Source organism: Castanea sativa, chromosome 11 (genome assembly GCF_040712315.1).
Source record: "Castanea sativa cultivar Marrone di Chiusa Pesio chromosome 11, ASM4071231v1".
NCBI lineage: Eukaryota > Viridiplantae > Streptophyta > Magnoliopsida > Fagales > Fagaceae > Castanea > Castanea sativa.
This window is the reverse complement of record NC_134023.1, coordinates 39,547,128-39,569,107: the sequence shown is the minus strand read 5'-3', so window position 1 is coordinate 39,569,107 and position 21,980 is coordinate 39,547,128. Positions and strand designations below refer to the sequence as shown.

The 21,980-nt window shown below is 33.6% G+C and overlaps 2 protein-coding genes and 1 pseudogene across 4 annotated transcripts; all 3 read right to left on the bottom strand.

The window, feature by feature from the left end:
* Window positions 1–222: 222 nt before the first annotated feature.
* On the bottom strand, window positions 223–4,046 carry LOC142615229 (F-box/kelch-repeat protein At3g06240-like; annotated as a pseudogene).
* Window positions 4,047–12,579: 8,533 nt separating this feature from the next.
* Window positions 12,580–21,160, bottom strand: LOC142614654 (F-box/kelch-repeat protein At3g06240-like). Of its 3 annotated transcripts, none has more exons than XR_012840493.1 (3): window positions 19,767–21,160; window positions 15,003–15,050; window positions 12,580–12,856 (listed from the first exon to the last, which is right to left on the bottom strand). XR_012840493.1 is itself a non-coding variant. In XM_075787213.1 (2 exons), exon 1 carries the CDS (start codon window positions 20,979–20,981, stop codon window positions 19,806–19,808), a length of 1,176 nt encoding a protein of 391 aa, XP_075643328.1. In that variant the 5' UTR covers window positions 20,982–21,160; the 3' UTR covers window positions 12,580–12,856; window positions 19,767–19,805. The 3 variants fall into 3 exon arrangements, 1 of the variants encoding a protein (XP_075643328.1); XR_012840494.1 differs by lacking the exon at window positions 12,580–12,856 and adding an exon at window positions 12,876–14,863; XM_075787213.1 differs by lacking the exon at window positions 15,003–15,050.
* Window positions 15,688–18,009, bottom strand: LOC142614655 (F-box/kelch-repeat protein At3g06240-like). The gene has a single exon (XM_075787214.1). It carries the CDS (start codon window positions 17,000–17,002, stop codon window positions 15,935–15,937), a length of 1,068 nt encoding a protein of 355 aa, XP_075643329.1. The 5' UTR covers window positions 17,003–18,009; the 3' UTR covers window positions 15,688–15,934.
* Window positions 21,161–21,980: the final 820 nt, after the last annotated feature.

The following is a 21,980-nucleotide window of genomic DNA, read 5'->3' as shown; positions in this document are numbered from 1 at the left end:
CACATGTTGCACAAGATCATGCAATGATTATGACATTAATCGACAGCTCACACAAATGCAACAGGTCAATCTTTGTCAAGCAATGAGCCAACTAAGCACACTGCATGTCGTCCAAACCATCAGACGTTTATCTAGTAGTGCAACCAATCATTTCCTCCCTATGATGTAATGCTAAACGACTATCGTAGTAGCATTGGATGAAGACAGTTTCTACAGTAGTGCTAATTACGATTGTTAGAATTACTTGAAGTCCATTACACCAACTGTTATGTATTGTAACAACAGATTATACAGCTGACAACATTAGTTTGGCTTCAATAAATGCATAGATAGTAGATTAAGTATAAATAAATATTATTGTAGTACAGACTGGGGTATTCAAATTAGATTGATTTCATTTTGCAGATCCTCAACTTTTGGTGCATCCTTCCTTTCTTTCTGATGCATCCTTGTTTTTATCTTCATCTTCTTCTTCTTCTTCTTCTTCTCCTCTTTACTCTTTCCCTTACTGCACCACACTTCATTTCCAACATATTTGCCATATGAACAGGTAAGTTTGGCAAGTTCAAAAGAGTAATCTTATTATCTTATAAGAGTAATATGGCCTCTTTACACAGACACACAGCATCTTCCAAACCACCACCACCTCTACCTCTACTTTAAAATTGCTTTCAGCACAGCCACAAATATAAACAAGGACCCTCTATAAAATCTTGAATGATATACATATTATAAATAACAAAATTTATTAATCAAAAAAGGCTTGTACACCAAGTTCACAAAAATCTTGAATAATATGTTGCCAAAGAAGCTACCTCACAACCCAAAATTCTGGCCATCTCCTCGTTATCAACCTACCACACTGCCAGATATTTATACAAGAACCTTAGGTAACATTTCACCTTTCAATCCAAAGTACAAGCCATCTCATCTTCCACCAACCTCCCCCACTGAAATCATCTCATTCTTTACCCAAAAATCACCTTCAAACTAGACATAGCCTCAAAGCAAAGCGCAAAGAGAAGATAATGAAGCAGATCATGATTCCTCAATTTTCCCCAACAGCAAATCCATCCAGCATGTGGAATAAAAATTCCTATTTTATATAATCAAGCACTTCAAAAGCAAAATGAAGGCAAAATATGAATAATTAAAATAGAAGGCACAAATAAAGGTAAGCAGCCTAGTAAATTGTAAAAACTGAGTGACACCCAGTTATATTTAAAAGAGGTAGCCCCTAAAATTCAGAGGTAATAGGAAAACCAGTAAATTCATCATTCTTTTCAGTAAGTCTAATAAAATCATCTCCACCAGTCCACCTATAGTCATATGAAAGGCTGAAGCACAATTAAATCACAACATGGTGTTCTAGAGGTCTGTAATTCCTTTCTATCTGTAAACTAACAGAGGCTACAATACTCAAGCTCTTATCCTACATTCAAGTGGACCACCAATTTCTTCTCCTAGGTCCAAGGGGATACATTGCTTGGGCACCCCCACTAGGCTCCTTTCTTCTGCCTATTTGGTTCAATTTCCTTTCTACCTTTCTCATGCTTTGAAAACAGATATTTATTATCAATTTATCACGGTTTGTGCTACATGTTTGACATATTTCCGCAACACTTTATTGCTCACCAGCATAGCCATAAGATCAAGAAACAAACACAATACAAGCAATTTTGCAGGTTTATTGATTTTTTCAGTAGGTAGTAATTTTGCAAATTTGCTGATAAAATGATAATAAAGTACAAGTAGAGACCAACTGGTAAAGAAAGATAACTAACCAAGAATAAGAACTACAAGAGGTGGATATGCATTATAGATGATATCAAATGCAGAATACAGTGAATAAGCATTAAGCACCACTCATGCAATCAGAGGTCTCTAAGTCAAGGAGCCACAGTGATGACATGTAAACGGTTACATAAGCAGCAGTAACTAGCAATAGAATCAAGAACCTAAAGCAAATTGATAGTCTTTTCAACACATATTTGTTTTAAATTCCTTTGTAGTATAAACTATAACATGTTTGTTTAGGAGAAAGAACACAACAGTACTAAAAGAAACACATTATTTAAGCACCTAAATTTGTTAATCCACATCCCTTGACAATAAACATGTGATTGAGAGCTAAGCACAAGGCAATAGCATTCTTATCTAGATACAACTCTCAAAGGCCAAACATAGGATGACATAGCAAGATCACATATGTTGGTACCAATTCTCTGTCAAACAAATAAGCTTCTTTTCATCAATATCAAGGTTTAATGTAGCACACAAACCAACAAAGACCAAGTAACTAAAATGAGGAAGTAAGAACATGATATTGGCATGGTAACTTGCTCACAAGACAAGCACTTGGCTGCTCCTTTTCAACATTCCCAGGTTTAGAGATTACAGAATTTCTTATCTAAATATATCTCTCAAAGGCAAGAGATAGGATGATATAGCAAGATCACATATATTGAAACCAATTCCCTGTCAATAAATTAGCTTCATCAATATTAAGGTTAAATGTACACAACAACCATCCACATTCAAAAACTAATATGTAATAGATCCACAAAAGGTTAGTGTAAACACGGGATAAAAATGAAGCTTTTTCCAATACTATCATGCCTAGTACTGAACTAAAGAAAAAGGAATAACAAAGGGTTTCACTTCATCCATACCACTAAGGACTTCAATCTCATATGCACGCCACCATCTGTTTAGTAAGACACCGCTTTTGCTCTATCATCAAGTAAAACAAGGCTCTCCATGAAAGTAGCTACATATGAAGGACATTGGATATCAGGATCCTTCTTCTCATGTAGAGTTTCAGCGTCAATCAATACAATCTTGAATTCCTGACTCCCTACAAGATCATTTAGGTAGCAGTAGGAAGCCAGAAGTGAACCATACATGGTAAAGGCATGGCAATAAGCTGCCCTTTGAAATGGTACAACAAAAATTTTATTCCAAGACTCAACCACACCATAATTCTTCATCACCCATATGGAGTATTGGCTGCCATGTTTGTCATGTGTAGTGAAAGCCAGTTTCCCCTTGAATAATGCAATACAGTAGGAATTGCCAGTATAATTGGGCAGTGCTAGCTTTCTGAATGTCTCAGTATTGACATCAAATGACATAATAGACCTTCTCCGACCAACCACTTTTCCTTCTATCATCTTTGCCATCCAGTGCAAAGCTCCACTAACCAATGGGGCTGGCACAAGAAGATTCTTATAGCAGAAGATAAAATTGTCTGTCCACGAGTTTCCAACCCATTAACCAATGGGGCTGGCACGTATAAGCGTAGTAAAAGTTGAAATCCTGATAACCTTGTAGTCATCATTCTCGGAATGATAGGCAAATCCGAGTCTAACAGACACAGTCTCTAACTTTCGTAAGCAAGTATCGGGCAACCTCTTGAATTTTCTAATGCTGGGGTTCCACAAATATATGACATTATCCAAAGTGGCTAAACACAATAAGCCATTGCACGAACCCACTATTTGGGCACGCTTAAAATCAAAATCAAAGGGAATTCTAACCTCGGAAATCCTATCAAACGTGCAATCGAAAGCGACCGTACAGACTGGTGTGTCAGGATGAGGAGATGAAGACAAAGGGTGACTTGCTTCCCACGAGGGCATGTGAATGACATAACCATTTTCATGATCATGATTTTTGTTGATGTTATTAAGGTGGGCGGAGATGAAATCGTGAGTGGTGATTGAGGAGTCCATGGATTTGGAAACGCACCTGAATCTCATCACTGATTTCACCGGCAGCCTTTCCATGATGTTGAGTACGATGTCGTAAGGAATATGGTTAATCTTCCTGTGTCGGAGAATCGGCGGTTCTCTCATTTCGGACATTTTTAGAGAGAAAGAGAGGGGTAAAGGGTTAAAGACACGAGCGAAGAATACTCTAAACACCTTGGGGTTACTAGATCGATTCAGATACAACAAAACGGTGTCCTCCTAACCAGACTAGACTAGTTCTCCGTTGAATGTAGCTTTGGTACTTGCTGGCTTGCTTTTCCCTTGGTAATGGGTACAGACTTCAGTTGGGACTTTAGAGCGTATCTAATGCTAACTTATTAAAAAATAAATAAATAGTTATACCGCACCTATCAGATTCATATACTTAATTAAAAAATACAATTTTATCTGACGAAGAAAAATTTTATGACAGGATTTGAAAAAGAAAAACTTAAAAAACAGTACAAAAGTATTTTACCTAAGTCTTACCTTAAAAAAAATACTTCCAACCAAGTCGTGCATTTAGGGATGGCGATTTTGCCCCGTTCAGCTTGATCCACCCCCTCTGTTTCGCCTCAAACTGGTTTTCCTCTTCCCACAAAGGTAGTGGGCAAGAATAGAGTGAGATTTTAGCCACGTACTACAAAGTAGAGCAGTGATAGATTTAGACTTATTAGATCTATCATGCCTCGCTCCCTGTTGATAAGGGTTATAATTATAAGTTTTTCATATTCTAGAACCTTACTATTTAAAGTAACATATCAATATCAGTTTATTTTATTCTACCCAATTAGTTCTCTGCTTCTATTTTGTTATGTATTATACTATGAGATTTTTGTTTTTATTGTAATATTGTCTTGTCAAACACTTGGATAATATTATTTAGTTTTTACTAAAAATTATTTTGATATGATGAGATAAATTTAGTTGTAATTTCAAGTATATTTTTATTAATGAAACAGTTTTTATTTTAAAAAATTATGATAGTTGTGAAGCAAATTAACTAGAAGTAGAGTTTTACGTGGTAGTGCAGGACTTCATAGGGCCCCAAAGGGCAGAAATGAGGTAAGAAAATTTCTCCATCATGTGGGGTGGGACGGGGATGGAGCAAAACAAAATCATGCAAGGCAAGGGTGAAGACCTCATCATTCGCCCCGTCATGTTCCATTGCCATCACTTCTACACCATGACCTGCCCTATTCTACACCAAGTTGCCAATTGTTTAGCAAGTTATGAAAAAGATTTTAAATTATGTTGCTTTTTTAGCATTAAACGTTACCAAGATGTATCATTTTGAAGCTCAAGGTTTCTCCTTTCGTGGTATATCAAAGTTTCAATATTTTAAACAATTCATACATAAAATTAAAAAAAAAAATTTAAATAAGCAACTATGTTTTATGTTTTTGCCCCTAAAATTTGCATGAAGTTCATTTTTAATTTCTAAACTTTAAAGTTTTAGATTTTTTTTTTTTTTTAATTCTAAACGAATGAAAACATTGCAATTTTGTCATTAAACTTTATAAAGAGTTTTTTATCTCTAAACTATTGAAAACAGGATAAAGAAATTCTTAAACTTTAAAAAAGAAATTTTATACAATGCGTGTGACAAATACTTCCTTGTGACTAGTTCACCTTATGTTGCCTTTTATTGTTTATATATGTGTGTGTAATTGAACCATGTCATACATGTCAAATTTATTACTGCTAAAGATAGTGTCACCTAGTTAAACATGTATGATAAAAGTTAACAAGACTACATATAAGGATAATAAATAAAATGTAATGTTTTCAACAATTTAAGGTAAATAAAAGCATAAATTTTCAAAGTTTAAGGATAAAAACAAACTTCATGCAAATTTTAGATATGGAAAAAATATCTTTGCGAAAATCAAATAGGTAGGATAGAAATAATATGAGATGTAGAAGCTTTTGTAGAAATTGATTTAGTAAATGGTATTATTATCTCAGATCATACTTCTTCACTTTTACTCGCATGAGTATTTTACTTGTAGTAGTCTCATTGATGGTTTTAAAGTTTTATAAGGAAACATGAAAATATGACAAGAGAAAAGTGTAAGTATTTCTTTTTCTCTCATATTTTAAAAATTCCTAACCTACACAGATATTGTACAAAGGAGAGGAATTTGACAACTACTTTGAAAATTTTTAATTCAATTTATATACTCCTAACATTGAAATTGACTACTCTTTAAGTTATATTTTTGTAATTTATAAGCATATTTTATTACTTGAGTTGTAAAAAAAATTAATTACACTAAAAGTCAAACTCTTACTAATATAAAAAATAAATAAATAAATAAAAAATAAAGTACTCCACATCAACAAGTCTAGGAACACGTCCAAATTTACACCCAACTAATGTATCAAGTTGTAATTGATGCATAATTAATATAGTGTCAATGATGAACCCATATGAGAGCGATATTACTCACACCATAAATTGACAACTTAACATTGTGTATCTCCTTAGTAGATGTTGACTCCACATAGTACCACTAAGGCTAGTTTTTCTAATATCTAAGCCTCTAGACTAGGAGTGAGAACATCCTTACAACCATAAGTAAATTTTAAAGTAAAAATTTTAAAAAGCATCAAATTTTTTCAATCTTTCATCTAATTCCACCATTCTTCTGTCTTAATTTTCTATTCATATAAATTCTTATTACTTCATTTCCACCTCTCTCCCATATTCCTTCCAAGTTGTTCAAGACAAAATATGTTTATATCTCTCTCTCTACCTCCAATTTGGTTTCTCTTTTGGTGAATTTTTTTTTTTTATTGTTTCAACCACATTTTTTCAACTAATGATATTTTTTTGTTATTGTTTATTTAATTTTCACACCACATTTATTTCTCTTTTTGGCAAATTTGTATTGACTTTTATGCATATTTGGGTATTTTGGTATTCCAATTCGCGATCACAAGGTCTTTTTTTTTTTAATGTACCATCCGTTTGAATTGATTTGGTTAATAATTAGTTGTTTTGTAAGTTGATCCGTTTAGATGTCAAACTATGAGACTTTACTAAGTTTTGTTTATTTTTTAATCATTTTAGGCGGACAAACTTTTAGATTTTGTAGAGGAAGTGATCTTAATAATTGTATTAGAATTACTCTATAGTGCCACTTATTCATACAAAAGCAAATGCTAATCCAACGAAAATAATTGGATGAGTGACATATTTTAGCTTTTGAGATTGTATTTTCATTAATATTATTATTCTATAATGATGCATATAGAAATTTAATTATGAGATTTTTCAATTAATTGTTTATTTGATAATTTTTTTGGGTAAACAAATTTGTAATTTCTACAAAGAAAATCATCACAATAAATTATCAACAACAAATTGATCTCCTAATTGATCAAACTAATCATTGTTAAGTGACAATTGATATGACATTTTGTTTGTTTGCAAAGCATCTTTATATGAGTTTATTTTGATTTAGTATATATTTATGAAAGTATTGAAATAAACAATGTATTCAAGAAAATAGACAATGATCATACGTTGTATACTTCAAAATATATAGATTGGTTTGGGATTAAAGACAACATTCAAATATAAGGCTACAAATTGAAGTTTTTTGAATGGTGTGAAAACTTTCTTTTCTCGTTCCTTTTTAACTATCATAATTAGAAAAACTTAATCCCACTATATTTTATCACTTCGAATTAGCTCATAATACGTGTTGATGAAAATTTTAATATAAAAAGAAATTAAAGATATATAATTATTTATTTGTAGAGAACACAAAATTTCATTACTTAAAAAAGAAAGCAATATGACATTGTTCATTCTAGGGGGGGGGGGAAAGCATTTTCCTTTGTTGGTTTGGTAAAGAGTTATGTAAAAAAAAAAAAAAATCTTAATTAATAGTTTAATATATTTAAAATAAAATTCTCTTATGAGAAAAACACTTTACTACAAAAGACTAATCCTAATATATGACTTTACGAATAATTTAGAAAATAACTTATACATTATATTTTATTATAAAATAATCACGTATTCCCGCACATCACTCAAGGTTGCGACTAGTCTATATTTATATATATCTAAAAGTTGAAGAGTAGCATTTATTGTTGTTACGCTCCAGTTGAGCCACCTCAACAGCCATATCATTATCCTTTTTTGTTTCTAATTTTTTCTATATATTTTTTCAAACATTTTCTCATTTAATAATGTGACTTAAAAAATCCATTATTTAAAAATTAAAATATCTTTTAACCATTATTTTTATTATTAATTTTCCAAAACTCTCTCCCTCTTTTACCTCTTCATCTCCGTACTACTTTCTACCTTAATATCATTCATTCTCTATCCTTTTATCTTCTTTTATTTTAACTATTCTTATTCTTAACATATTACTATAAATTTGACATTTACTTTTTCATTCTATGCATAGTTTTCTCACACAAAAAGGGTTACTTCTCTCTCTCTCTCTCTCAATTTGTTTTTCATTTTTTTTATTGCATCCATACTTAAGTTGATGAACTTTTGTGTTAATTAGAATTCTACTTTGGGCTGATGTGATTTAATTTTATGTTTTAAGTTGTTATTTTTTCTATTCTCTTTGATTATTAAATATTATCCTACTGCATTATACATATAGTATATAATATTATAATGTTATTATATTACATAAAATGACTTGAATAATTTGATATTTATTGTTTTTTTTTTACTCTTTTTTCTTCTTATCTTATTTTATTCAACATTTAAATTCAATCACATCCTCCATACTTATGCAGCACAAATCAAGAAAATGGTTAGGCACACACTTACCTTCCTTTACCATACATTAGGAGAATCAAAATATTTGTGTGATAAAGAATCATATAATTTATAATTTAGATAGCACTCTTTGAATGTGTCTAGGCCTATAGATTGAACAATTTGTAGTCTTATAAGGCTATTGAGAATGAACTTTTTGAATCAGGACTAAAATAATATGGACTACAATATATCATTTAGATAAAAACCTTTATCAGAGATATATTAATTTTTTTTGCCACAAATTTAAATCACACAAACTTAATAATTTTATATTATGTGTTAGCATCATGTCTGCTTCTTCTTCTTCTTCTCAAAAATATTATGTATCATCTTTTAAGGATGCCAACAATATTGATCATATGGAAAAAGTTACATAAAATATTGAAAAAAAAAATGTTTTATATTACAGTCTACTAAAAATGCTTTTTAAAAATTTAAACATTTCTATTTTTCATATCACTGACATGTTTTATAGTTACTACATGTGATAACTTAAGTTTTAATATTCTTAAGTTGTTTCGGCAAAAAAAAAAAGGTTGTCGCAAAACATGAGTTCATAGAAGGCCACCAAACTAGATAATTTGCAAATGATGGAACCATTCACGACAATATTTGCATAGCTATATAATTCTAGGTAAAACAATCTAGAAAAATTTTAGTGTTTAAAAAACACATATCTACCAATGGTTAAACGTTCATTTTGGGTAATTTTAACTTTTCATATAATTTTACCTCTAAATATTCATCTATTTTAATTTAGATTTAAAAAAAAACTTTAATTTAGATATTTATAAGTAAACAATGAAATAATGATTCATGAATTATAATTAAAAAAAAATCATCTGTACGTGTTTATCTTGTGTGGTCTCCTATAATTTAGATGATTATAACTTAATAATGAAGTCTATAAATAAGGTAATTAAAACAATCATATTTTTGCAATTCAAAAAATTCCCATCTCTTTTTTTTTTATTTTTAAAGGCCTTTTACATTTCCTTGGAATTTTTTTTTATAGTTTTTTTCAAACTTTGACATACCACTAACCTAACCTCTTCATACATTAACAAAAAAATTTAATGCTCATTATTACTTCCGTTAAGATAGTATAGATGTCTTAATTGATTGAGACCAAATTAGAGAAATGTCTTTCTTTTTTTCTTTTGTTTTTTTTTTTTTTTGTTCTTTTTTTTTTTTTTTGATAGGGAGAAATGTCTTTCTTATTTCCTTGAAAACCATAAACTACATCTATAACTATTTAAGTCATCCATGATATCTATTTCTTATTGATAACCATAAAAACTACAACTAGTGAGGGAACATACAAAGTAATCAAGAATAAATGATGGAAGAAAAAATGAAATGAAATCAAACATCAATAGTAACCATTATTTGGAAAATAAAAAAGTAACCAAGAGGAGCAAGAAATAAAATAGAAATGACTATACATAAGACATTGAAAACTTTATAATGCAATAAAATCAACCACTTCATTCACCTAATTAAATCAATAATCAACAATGAAAAATAATAATGCAAAATTTAAACTTAAAACTAATCAAACTCTAACTAGGGAAATTATATTTCCCATCATAACTAAAAATGAGATGTTCTTCAGTAATTTAGAAATTCTATTAGAAATAAAGTTGAAAAATTTTGTAATCTCATTTTTTTTTACATTTCATTTAACCTTTTACACACACACACACACACACACACACACACACACACCATGACTTAAAAAAATCTAATGAACAATTTTACCTCTTATTTAGCCTTCGTTTGGGAAGCGCGTTTGCATTTCCCAGTGGGGCATTTTTCACAAATTAGTGGGTCCCATGCACTGTTCATGGAAGGCCAAAATTAGAAATTAACACTGTTTGCTAAACAATATAATTAGTAAGCACTGTTTTCAAACTATATATATTACTAACATCTCGAGTTTAAAAAACTTGATTTAAGGCCTATAAATCGAGTTTCAAATACTCGATTTCCATGGTCTGATCACGTTTGATATGGCATTTTTTCCACGTGACGTCCACTTGGAAATCGAGTCTCTAAAACTCAATTTATAAGCCAACCCGCATCAATTTGTATGTGCTAGCAAACAAAACAAAACACTTTACATTTAATATTATTCAAACATTTTCTCCCAATCATTCAGACATCTCTCCTCACCTCAGTCCTCTCTCCCTTCTTTCACTATGTCTGCTCTCTCTTCTTTCAAGAGCATAGACCAAAGATGCTGGGTTGCTAGGCGACGACGACAACATGGATAGGTGGTGGTTTCGACTACGAACTGCAGAAACCCAACCACTAAGTCGACTCGGTTCACTGGTTTGGTGGTGGTAGGGTTGTTGTGGCGGTTGATTTTGGCTGCTAGTTAATCAATCTTGGGTTCACGACTGTGGGTCTGCGAGTTGGGTGTTTTGGGTCGGCGGTATATATGGGTGTTTTGGGTCGATGGCATATGTGGGTGTTTGGGCTGCGTGCGGCGGTCACGATGGGTTGGATTTTGGGGTTCATCTTTCATGGTGGTTGTTGGTGTTTTGGCAGTGAATGGGTTTTCGTGGGCTGTGATCAGTGAGTTTGTGAGTTGCTTATGGTAGCATTGAGATCAGTGGTTGTTTTGTTTTGTGTGGATGCGGTGGTTGTTGGTGTTTTTGCAGTGGTTGCTGTCACCGTTGGTTGTTAATGTGAGAGAAGCAAAGGGACGAGAGAAGAGAGAGACCGAGAGATGTTTTTAATCTTATCTTAAATTTTTTTTCCTAAACATAGAATGGTGTTCATGCTTATAAACCGAGTCTTAGAGACTCAATTTCTAGGTGGACGCCACATGAAAAAAACACCACATCAGACGTGATCAGACCATGGCAATCGAGTCTTTGAGACTCGATTTATAGGCCCTAAATTGAGTCTTTTAAACTTGAGATGTTAGTAATATATATAGTTTGAAAATAGTGCTTAATAATTATATTGTTTAGCGAACAGTGCTAATTTCCAATTTTGGCCGTTCACAAAACCCGCAAATTACTTTTTAAAAAAAACTTTAAAACTGGGTCCCACACACACACACACACCATGACTTAAAAAAAATCTAATGAACAATTTTACCTCTTATTTAGCCTTCGTTTGGGAAGCCCATTTGCATTTCCTAGCGGGTCGTTTTTCACAAATTAGTAGGTCCCGTGCACTGTTCACGCGACTCACAAATTACTTTAAAAAAACAACTTTAAAACTGGATCCCACAATACTATTCACACATTTAAAAATTATTTTGCTACAATGTTTTCAGTTTTCAATAATAAGTGGCATCCAAACAAACCCTTAATGTCTATGTTATGCAAATTATCAACCAAAAAAATACCTGATAATGGTAAGAAACAATATAAACAAGATTATAAAAAATATGATAAAACTATTTTTTTTTTTTAATTCTTTACAAAGTCTAGGGACGAATATATTATTTTACCTAAAAATTATCACACACAGTTCTCGAGTCTACAACTAGTTACATTAAAAGTCAAATTCTTACCAATATAAAAATAAAAGGAGAAATTACACTTTGTTAAACTATAACCTAGACAACACTTTGCACTCTAAAATTTTCGAATACATGTTTTCCACCCAAAACTACGACTCTTGTTACACTTTGTATTCTCACATTAAGTTTGCCGTTAACTTGGAAATATAAAGTTTAGGACATCCTTCCAACCATATAAAAAGCATATGAACTAGTCAACTAGTCACTTACACTACCAAAAGAAGACTAGCTTCAACTTATCCGTCCTATCCATTGTCGAGATAATACCACATGTTGCACAAGATCATGCAGTGATTATGACATAAAACGACAGCTCACACAAATTCATTAGGTCAATCTTTGTCAAGCAACGAGACAACTACGCACACTACATGGCGTCCAAAGCATCAGACGTTTATATCTAGCAGCGCAACCAATCATTCCCTCCCTATGATATAATGCTAAACGACTATAGTAGTATCATTGGATGAAGACAGTTTCCACAGTAGTGCTAATTATGATTATTATAATTACTTTTAAGTCCATTTCACTTACTGTTATGTATTGTAACAACAGTTATACAGCTGACAATATTAGTTTGGCTTCAATACATGCATAGATAGTAGATCAAGTATAAATACGTATCATTAGAGTACAGATTGGGGTATTCAAATTAGATTGATTTTATTTTGCAGTTCCTCAACTTTTGGTGCATCCTTCCTTTCTTTCTGATGCATCCTTGTTTTCTCTTACTCATTCCTTTACTTCAACACACTTCATTTCCTACATATTTGCCATATGAACAGGTAAGGTTAGCAAGTTCAAAAGAGTGATCTTATTATCTTATGGGAGTAATATGGCCTCTTTACAAACACACTTATACACACAACATCTTCCAAATCCAAACCACCACCACCACCTCTACCTCTACTTTAAAATTGCTTTCAGCACAGCCACAAATATAAACAAGGACCCTCTATAAAATCTTGAATAATCAACATATTATAAATAACAAAATTTATTAATCAAAACGGCTTGTACCCCAAGTTCACGAAAACCTTGAATAATATGTTGCCAAAGGAGCTACTTCACAACCAGGGTCAGCCCAAGCGTTTCAGAGGCCTAAGGCGAAATTTTCAAATGAGACCTTTATGTTATCACTTAAATAATATTTAACTAGCATTTTATATAATAATTTTTTTAAATCCATTCTTTTTACTTTCTAATATGATTTTTTTTAGAAAATGCTAAAGTTATAACAAATTTTACTACAAACTGATGTTATAATGAATGTAATCAATGATATAAGGCTTACAAAATACTAGAAATATTATAAAATTTACAACATGATAATTACAAAGATATATCATCAATCACAAATATTCATTCAAAAACGCATTCAATAGTTTGTTGAAATTCACCTATCATATTCATTGTCACATCAAATTATAAAAGTTATGAAAACCACCACGCACCCTTGGTGCAATGATCACTCCACAAGTATAAGTTCTTGTGGGGTGTGGAGAGTAATGATCAAGATTTAAGCCTCTAGAAGAGAGTTTCGCATACATGATACATATATACTTAGATTAGGTTAGAGTAGAATTTTTATCTTGTATGAAAATAATTAAATAAATAAAATTTACGTAGTAAAATTTATAGTACTTTTAACATTTTCCTATTTGAATAAGTAACACGTCTATTTGTAAAACCTATTTATTTAAATTTGTCTTATCTCTATTTCTAGTGTTACTTAATTCTTTGAACCTTTTCAATAGTAAAAAAAAAAAAAAAAAAAAGTAAACTAAAATGTTTTAATATCTCCCAAAAATATTTTTATATAAAAAATAAAAAAATTTGCCCCCAAATTTGGGGCCTTCTCTAGTAAGGGAGCCTAGGCAATGGCCTAATTGGCCCAAGTCTAGGGCCGGCCCTGCTCAAAACCCAAAATTCTGGCCATCTCCACGTTATCAACCTACCACACTGCCCAATATTTATACAAGAGCCTTAGTGGTAATAAATCCTAAAATATGGGAAACATTTCACCTTTCAATCCAGAGTACCAGCCATCTCATCTTCCACCAACCTCCCCAACTGAAACCATCTCATTCTTTACCCAAAAATCACCTTCAAACTAGACATAGCCTCAAAGCAAAGCGCAAAGAGAAGATAATGAAGCAGATCATAATTCCTCAATTTCCCCCAATAGCAAATCCGTACAACATGTGGAATAAAAATTCCCATTTTATATAATCATGCACTTCAAAAGCAAAATGAAGGCAACATGAATAATTAAAATAGAACGCACAAATAAAGGTAAGCAGCCCAGTAAATTGTAAAAGTAGAGTGACACCTGGTTATATAAAAAAAGAGGTAGCACCTAAAATTCAGAGGTAATAGGAAAACCAGTAAATTGACCATTCTTTTCAGTAAGTTCTAATAAAATCATCTCCACCAGTCCACCTATAGTCAAATGAAAGGCTGAAGCACAATTAACTCACAACATGGTGTTCTACAGGTCTGTAACTCCCTCCTTTCTGTAAACTAGCAGGTGCTACTATACGCAAGCTCTTTTCCTACATTCAAGTGGACCACCGTTCTCCTCTCCTAGGGCCAAGGGGATAAGTTGCTTGGGCAACCCCTCTAGTCTTCTCTCTTCAATCTATTTTGTTCAATTCTCCTTTCTAACTTTCTCATGCTTTGAGAACAGATATTTATTATCAATTTATCAAGATTTGTGCTACATGTTTGACATATTTTTGCAACGCTTTATTGCTCACCAGCATAGCCCTAAGATCAATAAACAAACACAATACAAGCACTTTTACAGGTTTACTGATTTTTTCAATAGGTAGTAATTTTGAAAGTTTACTGATAAAATGACAAAAAAGTACAAGTAGGGACCAACTGGTAAACAAAGAGAACTAACCAAGAATAAGAACTGCGAGAGGTGGATATGCATTATAGATGATATCAACTGCAGAATACAGTGAATTAGCATTAAGCACCACACATGCAATCAGAGGTCTCTAAGTCAAGGAGCCACGGTGACGACATGTATATAGTTACGCAAGCAGTAGTAACTAGCAATAGAATCAAGAACCAAAAGCAGATTGATTGTCTTTTCAACACATATTTGTTTTAAATTCCTTAGTAGTATAAACCATAGCATGTTTGTTTAGGAGAAAGAACACAATGGTATTAACAGAAACACATCTTTTAAGCACCTAAACTTGTTAATCCACATCCCTTGACAACAAACATATGATTGAGCCCAGCTAAGCATGAGACAATAGCATTTCTTATCTAGATACAACTCTCAAAGGCCAAAGATAGGATGACATAGCAAGATCACATATGTTGGAAGCAATTCTCTGTCAAACAAACAAGCTTCTTGTCATCAATATCAAGGTTTAGTGTAGCACACAAACCAAGAAAGACCAAGTAACTAAAATCAAGAAAGTAAGAACATGATATTGGAATGGTAACTTGCTCACTAGACAAGCACTTGGCTACTCCTTTTCAACATTGTCAGTTTTAGAGATTACAGAATTTTTTATCTGGATACATCTCTCAAAGGCAAGAGATAGGATGATACAGCAAGATCACATATATTGAAACCAATTTCCGGTCTATAAATTAGCTTCGTCAATATTAAGGTTAAATGTACACAACAACCATCCACTTACAAAATACTAATATGCAATATATCCACAAAATGTTAATGTAAACATGGGATAAAAATGAAGCTTTTTGCAATACTATCATGCCTACTACTGAACTAAAGGAAAAGGAATAACGAGGGTTTCACTTCGTCCATACCACTAATGACTTCATTCTCATAGGCACGCCACCATCTGTTTAGTAAAACCCCAAGTTTGCTCCATAATCAAGTAAGACAAGGCTCTCCATGAAAGTAGCTACATACGAAGGACATTGGATATCAGGATCCTTCTTCTCATGTAGAGTTTCAGCATCAATCAATACAAACTTAAATCCCTGACTCCCTACTAGATCATTAAAATAGGTGTAGGAAACCAGAAGTGAACCACACTCGGTAAAGACAAGGCAATAAGGTGCTCTTTGGAATGGTACAACAAAAAGTTTATTCCAAGACTCAACCACACCATACTCCTCCATCACCCATATGGAGTATCGGTAGTGATATTGGTTATGTGTAATGAAAGCCAGTTTCCCCTTGAATAATGCAATGCGGTAGGCATAGTCAGAATCATAGGGCAGTGCTAGCTTTCTGGATGTCTCAGTATTGACATCAAATGAAATAATAGAATTCCTCCAGTTAGTCCTTTCTCCTTCTTTGATAAATGCCAGCCAGTGCAAAGCTCCACTAACCAATGGGGTTGGCAAAAGAGAATTCCTATAGCAGAAGTTAGCCTTAGTAGACAAGATTCCAACATTTTTCCATGAATCTGAACTTAATGTGTACACCTCAATCGTAGGTAGATCCCTAGACAAATCTAAAATCCTGACAACCTTGTAGTCATCATTCTCAGAATGATAGGCAAATCCGAGAATAGCAGAATTTTTACTTCGTAAGCAAGTATCGGGCAACCTCTTGAATTTTCTAATGCTGGGGTTCCACAAATATATAACATTATTCGAAGTGGCTAAACACAATAAGCCATTGCACGAACCCACTATTTCGGCACACTCAAAATCAAAATCAAAGGGAATTCTAACCTCGGAAATCCTATCAAACGTGCGATGGAAAGCGACCGTACAGACTGGTGTGTCAGGATGAGGAGATGAACACATCGGGTGACTTGTTACCCACAAGGGCATGTGTATGACATAACCATTGTCATGATCATGATCATGATCATTTTTTATATTATTAAGGTGGGTGGAGATGAAATCGTGAGTGGTGATTGAGGAGTACAAGGATTTGGATACGCACCTGAATCTCATCACTTATTTCACCGGAAGGCTGGCCAGGATGTTGAGTACGATGTCGTACGGAAGATGGGTATTCCTCCTTCGGAGAATCGGTGGTTCTCTCATTTGGGACATTTTTTTTAGAGATACCCAAGACTCAAGAGAGTGAGAGGTAAAGGGTTAAAGACACAGTCAGATCGAAGAATACTCAAACTCTGGGGGTACTACTAGATTGACTAACAAGACTAGACTAGTCTTTCTCCATTGAATGTAGCTTTGGTACTTGCTGGCTTGCTTTTCTCTAGTACTATTTGGAATAGGAGAATCAAAAACACTCAGTTAAGTACAGGAGAATCATTCCTTTCTGATGCATCCTTGTTTTCTTCTTCTTCTTCTTCTTCTTCTTCTCTTACTCATTCCTTTACTGCAACACACTTCATTTCTTACATATTTGTCATATGAACAGGAAAGGTTGACAAGTTCAAACGAGTGATTTTATTATCTTATAAGAGTAATATGGCCTCTTTACACACACACACAGCATCTTCCAAACCACCACCACCCCAACCTCTACTTTAAAATTGCTTACAGCACAGCCACAAATATAAACAAGGACCCTAAATAAAATCTTGAATAAAAAATATATTATAAAGAACAAAATTTATTAATCAAAAAAGGCTTGTATCATGAAAATCTTGAACGATATGTAGCCAAAGAAGCTAGCTTAAAACCCAAAATCCATCTCCTCGTTATCAACCTACCACACTGCCCGATACTTATAGAAGAACCTTAGCGGCAATACAACCTAAAATATAGGTGAAATTTCACCTTTCAACCCAGAGTACCAGCCATCTCCCCTTCCACCAACCTCCCCCACTGAAACCATCTCATTCTTTACCCAAAATTCACCTTTAAACTAGACATAGCCTCAAAGCAAAGCACAGAGTGAAGATAATGAAGCTAATCACGATTCCTCCATTTTCCCCAACAGCAAATCCGTCCAGCATGTGGAATAAAAATTCTTATATTATATAATCAGGCACTTCAAAAGCAAAATGAAGGCACATATGAATAATTAAAATATAAGATGTATATAAATGTAAGCAGACCAGTAAAATGTAAAAACAGAGTGATGCCTGGTTATATTTAAAAAGAGGTAGCTCCTAAAATTCAGAGGTAATAGGAAAACCAGTAAACTCAGCATTCTTTCCACTAAGTTCTAATAAAATCTTCTCCACCAGTCCACCTAAAGTCAAATGAAAGGCTGAATCATCCCTTCTTTCCAGTCTATTAATTATCATGTTTGATGGCTTTTTAAAGAATATAAAGCACAATTAAATCACAACATGGTGTTCTACAGGTATGTAACTCCCCTCTTTCTGTAAACTAGCAGGTGCTACAATATGCAAGCTCTTGTCCTACATTCAAGTGGACCACCATTCTCTTCTCCTGGGTCCAAGGGGATAAGTTGCTTGGGCACCCCCTCTAGTCTCCTTTCTTCTGTCTATTTTGTTCAATTCTCCTTTCTAATTTTCTCATGATCTGAGAACAGATATTTATGATCAATTTATCAAGATTTGTGCTACATGTTTGACATATTTTTGCAACGCTTTATTGCTCACCAGCATAGCCGTAAGATCAATAAACAAACACAATACAAGCAATTTTGCAGGTTTACTGATTTTTTCAATAGGTAGTAATTTTGCAAGTTTAATGATAGAAGGATAAAAAAGTACAAATATAGACCAACTGGTAAACAAAATGAACTAACCAAGAGTAAGATCAATAAACAAACACAATACAAGCAATGTTGCAGGTTTACTGATTTTTTCAATAGGTAGTAATTTTGCAAGTTTAATGATAAAATGACAAAAGATACAAGTAGAGACCAATTGGTAAACAAAATGAACTAACCAAGAATAAGAACTACGAGAGGTGGATAAGCATTATAGATGATATCAAATGCAGAATACAATAAATAAGCATTATGCACCACACATGCAATCAGAGGTCTCTAAGTCAAGGAGCCACGGTGACGACATGTAAACAGTTACGCAAGCAGTAGTAACTAGCAATAGAATCAAGAACCAAAAGCAGATTGATAGTCTTTTCAACACATTTTTTTTTTAAATGACTTGGTAGTATAAACCATAGCATGTTTGTATAGGAGAAAGAACACAACAGTACTAACAGAAACACTTTTAAACTTATTAATCCACATCCCTTGAAAATAAACATGAGATTGAGCCCAGCTAAGCATGAGTCAACAGCATTTCTCAACTAGATACAACTCTCAAAGGTCAAAGACAGGATGCCATAGCAAGATCACAAATGTTTAATGTAGCACACAAACCAACAAAGACCAAGTAACGTAAATCAGGTAAGTAAGAACATGATATTGGAATGGTAACATGCTCACTAGACAAGCACTTGGCTGCTCCTTTTCAACATTCTCAGCTTTAGAGCTTCTTTCAATCCATTCTGGTTCTTTTTTTTTTGTTTTTTTTTTTTTTCATTTCTTCTTTTAAATTGAAGTCATGAGAGCTCAAATTTAGTTTTTTGAACACAACCGGAGGGACACACAAGCAAAGGATTAAGTTGGCCAAGTATTGCTTCAGTTAAAATCGTCAGACTTGGGTATGTACACAACAACCATCCACTTACAAATACTAATATGTAATAGAGCCACAAAAGGTTAATCTAAACTTGGGATAAAGATGATGCTTTTAGCAATACTATTATGCCTACTACTGAACTAAAGGAAAAGGAATAACAAAGGGTTTCACTTCATCCATACCACTAAGGACTTTAATCTCATATGCACGCCACCATCTGTTTAGTAAGACACCGCTTTTGCTCCATCATCAAGTAAAACAAGGCTCTCCATGAAAGTAGCTACATATGAAGGACATTGGATATCAGGATCCTTCTTCTCATGTAGAGTTTCAGCGTCAATCAATACAATCTTGAATCCCTGACTCCATACTAGATCATTTAGGTAGCTGTAGGAAACCAGAAGTGAACCATACTCGGTAAAGGCATGGCAATAAGCTGCCCTTTGAAATGGTACAACAAAAAGTTTATTCCAAGACTCAACCACACCATAATTCTTCATCACCCATATGGAGTATTGGCTGCCATGTTTGTCATGTGTAGTGAAAGCCAGTTTCCCCTTGAATAATGAAATACAGTAGGAACTGCCAGTATAATTGGGCAGAGCTAGCTTTCTGAATGTCTCAGTATTGACATCAAATGACATAATAGACCTTCTCGGACCAATCGCTTGTTCTTCTACCATAAATGCCATCCAGTGCAAAGCTCCACTAACCAATGGGGCTGGCACAAGAAGATTCTTATAGCAGAAGATAAAATTGTCTGTCCACGAGTTTCCAACCCTTCTCCATGAATCTGAACTTGATGTGTACACCTCAACCTCATGTATAAGTGTAGTAAAAGATGAAATCCTGACAACCTTGTAGTCATCATTCTCGGAACGATAGGCAAATCCGAGTCTAACAGACACAGACTTTAACTTTCCTAAGCAAGTATCGGGCAACCTCTTGAATTTTCTTATGCTGGGGTTCCACAAATATATAACATTATCCAAAGTGGCTAAACACAATAAGCCATTGCAAGAACCCACTATTTGGGCACCCTTAAAATCAAAATCAAAGGGAACTCTAACCTCGGAAATCCTATCAAACGTGCGATCGAAAGCGACCGTACAGACTGGTGTGTCAGGATGAGGAGATGAAGACAAAGGGTGACTTGCTTCCCACGAGGGCATGTGAATGACATAACCATTTTCATGATCATGATTTTTGTTGATGTTATTAAGGTGGGCGGAGATGAAATCGTGAGTGGTGATTGAGGAGTCCATGGATTTGGAAACGCACCTGAATCTCATCACTGATTTCACCGGCAGCCTTTCCATGATGTTGAGTACGATGTCGTAAGGAAGATGGTTGATCTTCCTGGGTCGGAGAATCGGCGGTTCTCTCATTTCGGACATTTTTAGAGAGAAAGAGAGGGGTAAAGGGTTAAAGACACGAGCGAAGAATACTCTAAACACCTTGGGGTTACTAGATCGATTCAGATACAACAAAACGGTGTCCTCCTAACCAGACTAGACCACTAGTCTTTCTCCGTTGAATGTTGCTTTGGTACTTGCTGGCTTGCTTTTCCCCTGGAAATGGGTTTAGACTTCAGTTAGGACTTTAGACTGTATCTCATTAATGTTAAAGATTAAAAAAAAGGGATAAAATTTAGATATACCTCCCGTGATGTTATTCAGCATCTCTTCCTAAAATTTAATTATGCAGTTATTTAACTAAAAAATATATTTTCAGTGTATGAGAAAAAATTCTATGAAAAAAATTTAACATGAGAACCTAAAGAATTGCACCTAAGTACTGTACTTAAATCTTGTCCTAAAACGAAATGCCTCTAACCAAGTACTATATCTAGGGATGGCAATTTTGCCTCGTTCCACTTGATCCACCCCTCTCCATTTCGCCCCAAATTAGTTTTCCTCAACCCGCAAAGGTGGTGGGTAAGGATAGAGTGAGATTTTAACCCCGTACCATGAGGCAGAGCTGTGATGGATTTAGACTTACTAGACCTACCCTGTCCCGCCCTCTGTTGATAAGGGTCATAATTATAAGTTTTTCATATCCTAGAACCCTATTATTTAAATAAACATATCAATATTAGCTTATTTTATTCTATCCCGTTAAAATCGCAGGTGATACTGTAGAGTTGAGCTGCATAAACCAAGTCACAAAGGTGTTAGGATGTGTGCCCGTAAATCCTATTGTATGATACTATGTATGACTTAATGTTGTGTTTAATAAAGTTGTTTTATTATTATCTAAAATAATGGTAACATGAAATTGAGACATTATCGTATAGTCCATGAGATGCATAGTATGTGATTTAGTCACAGAAGATATAAATCACAAATTCTTTGTAAATTCAGAATTTTAGTTCGTAGTCGATGATGCATCTGCGA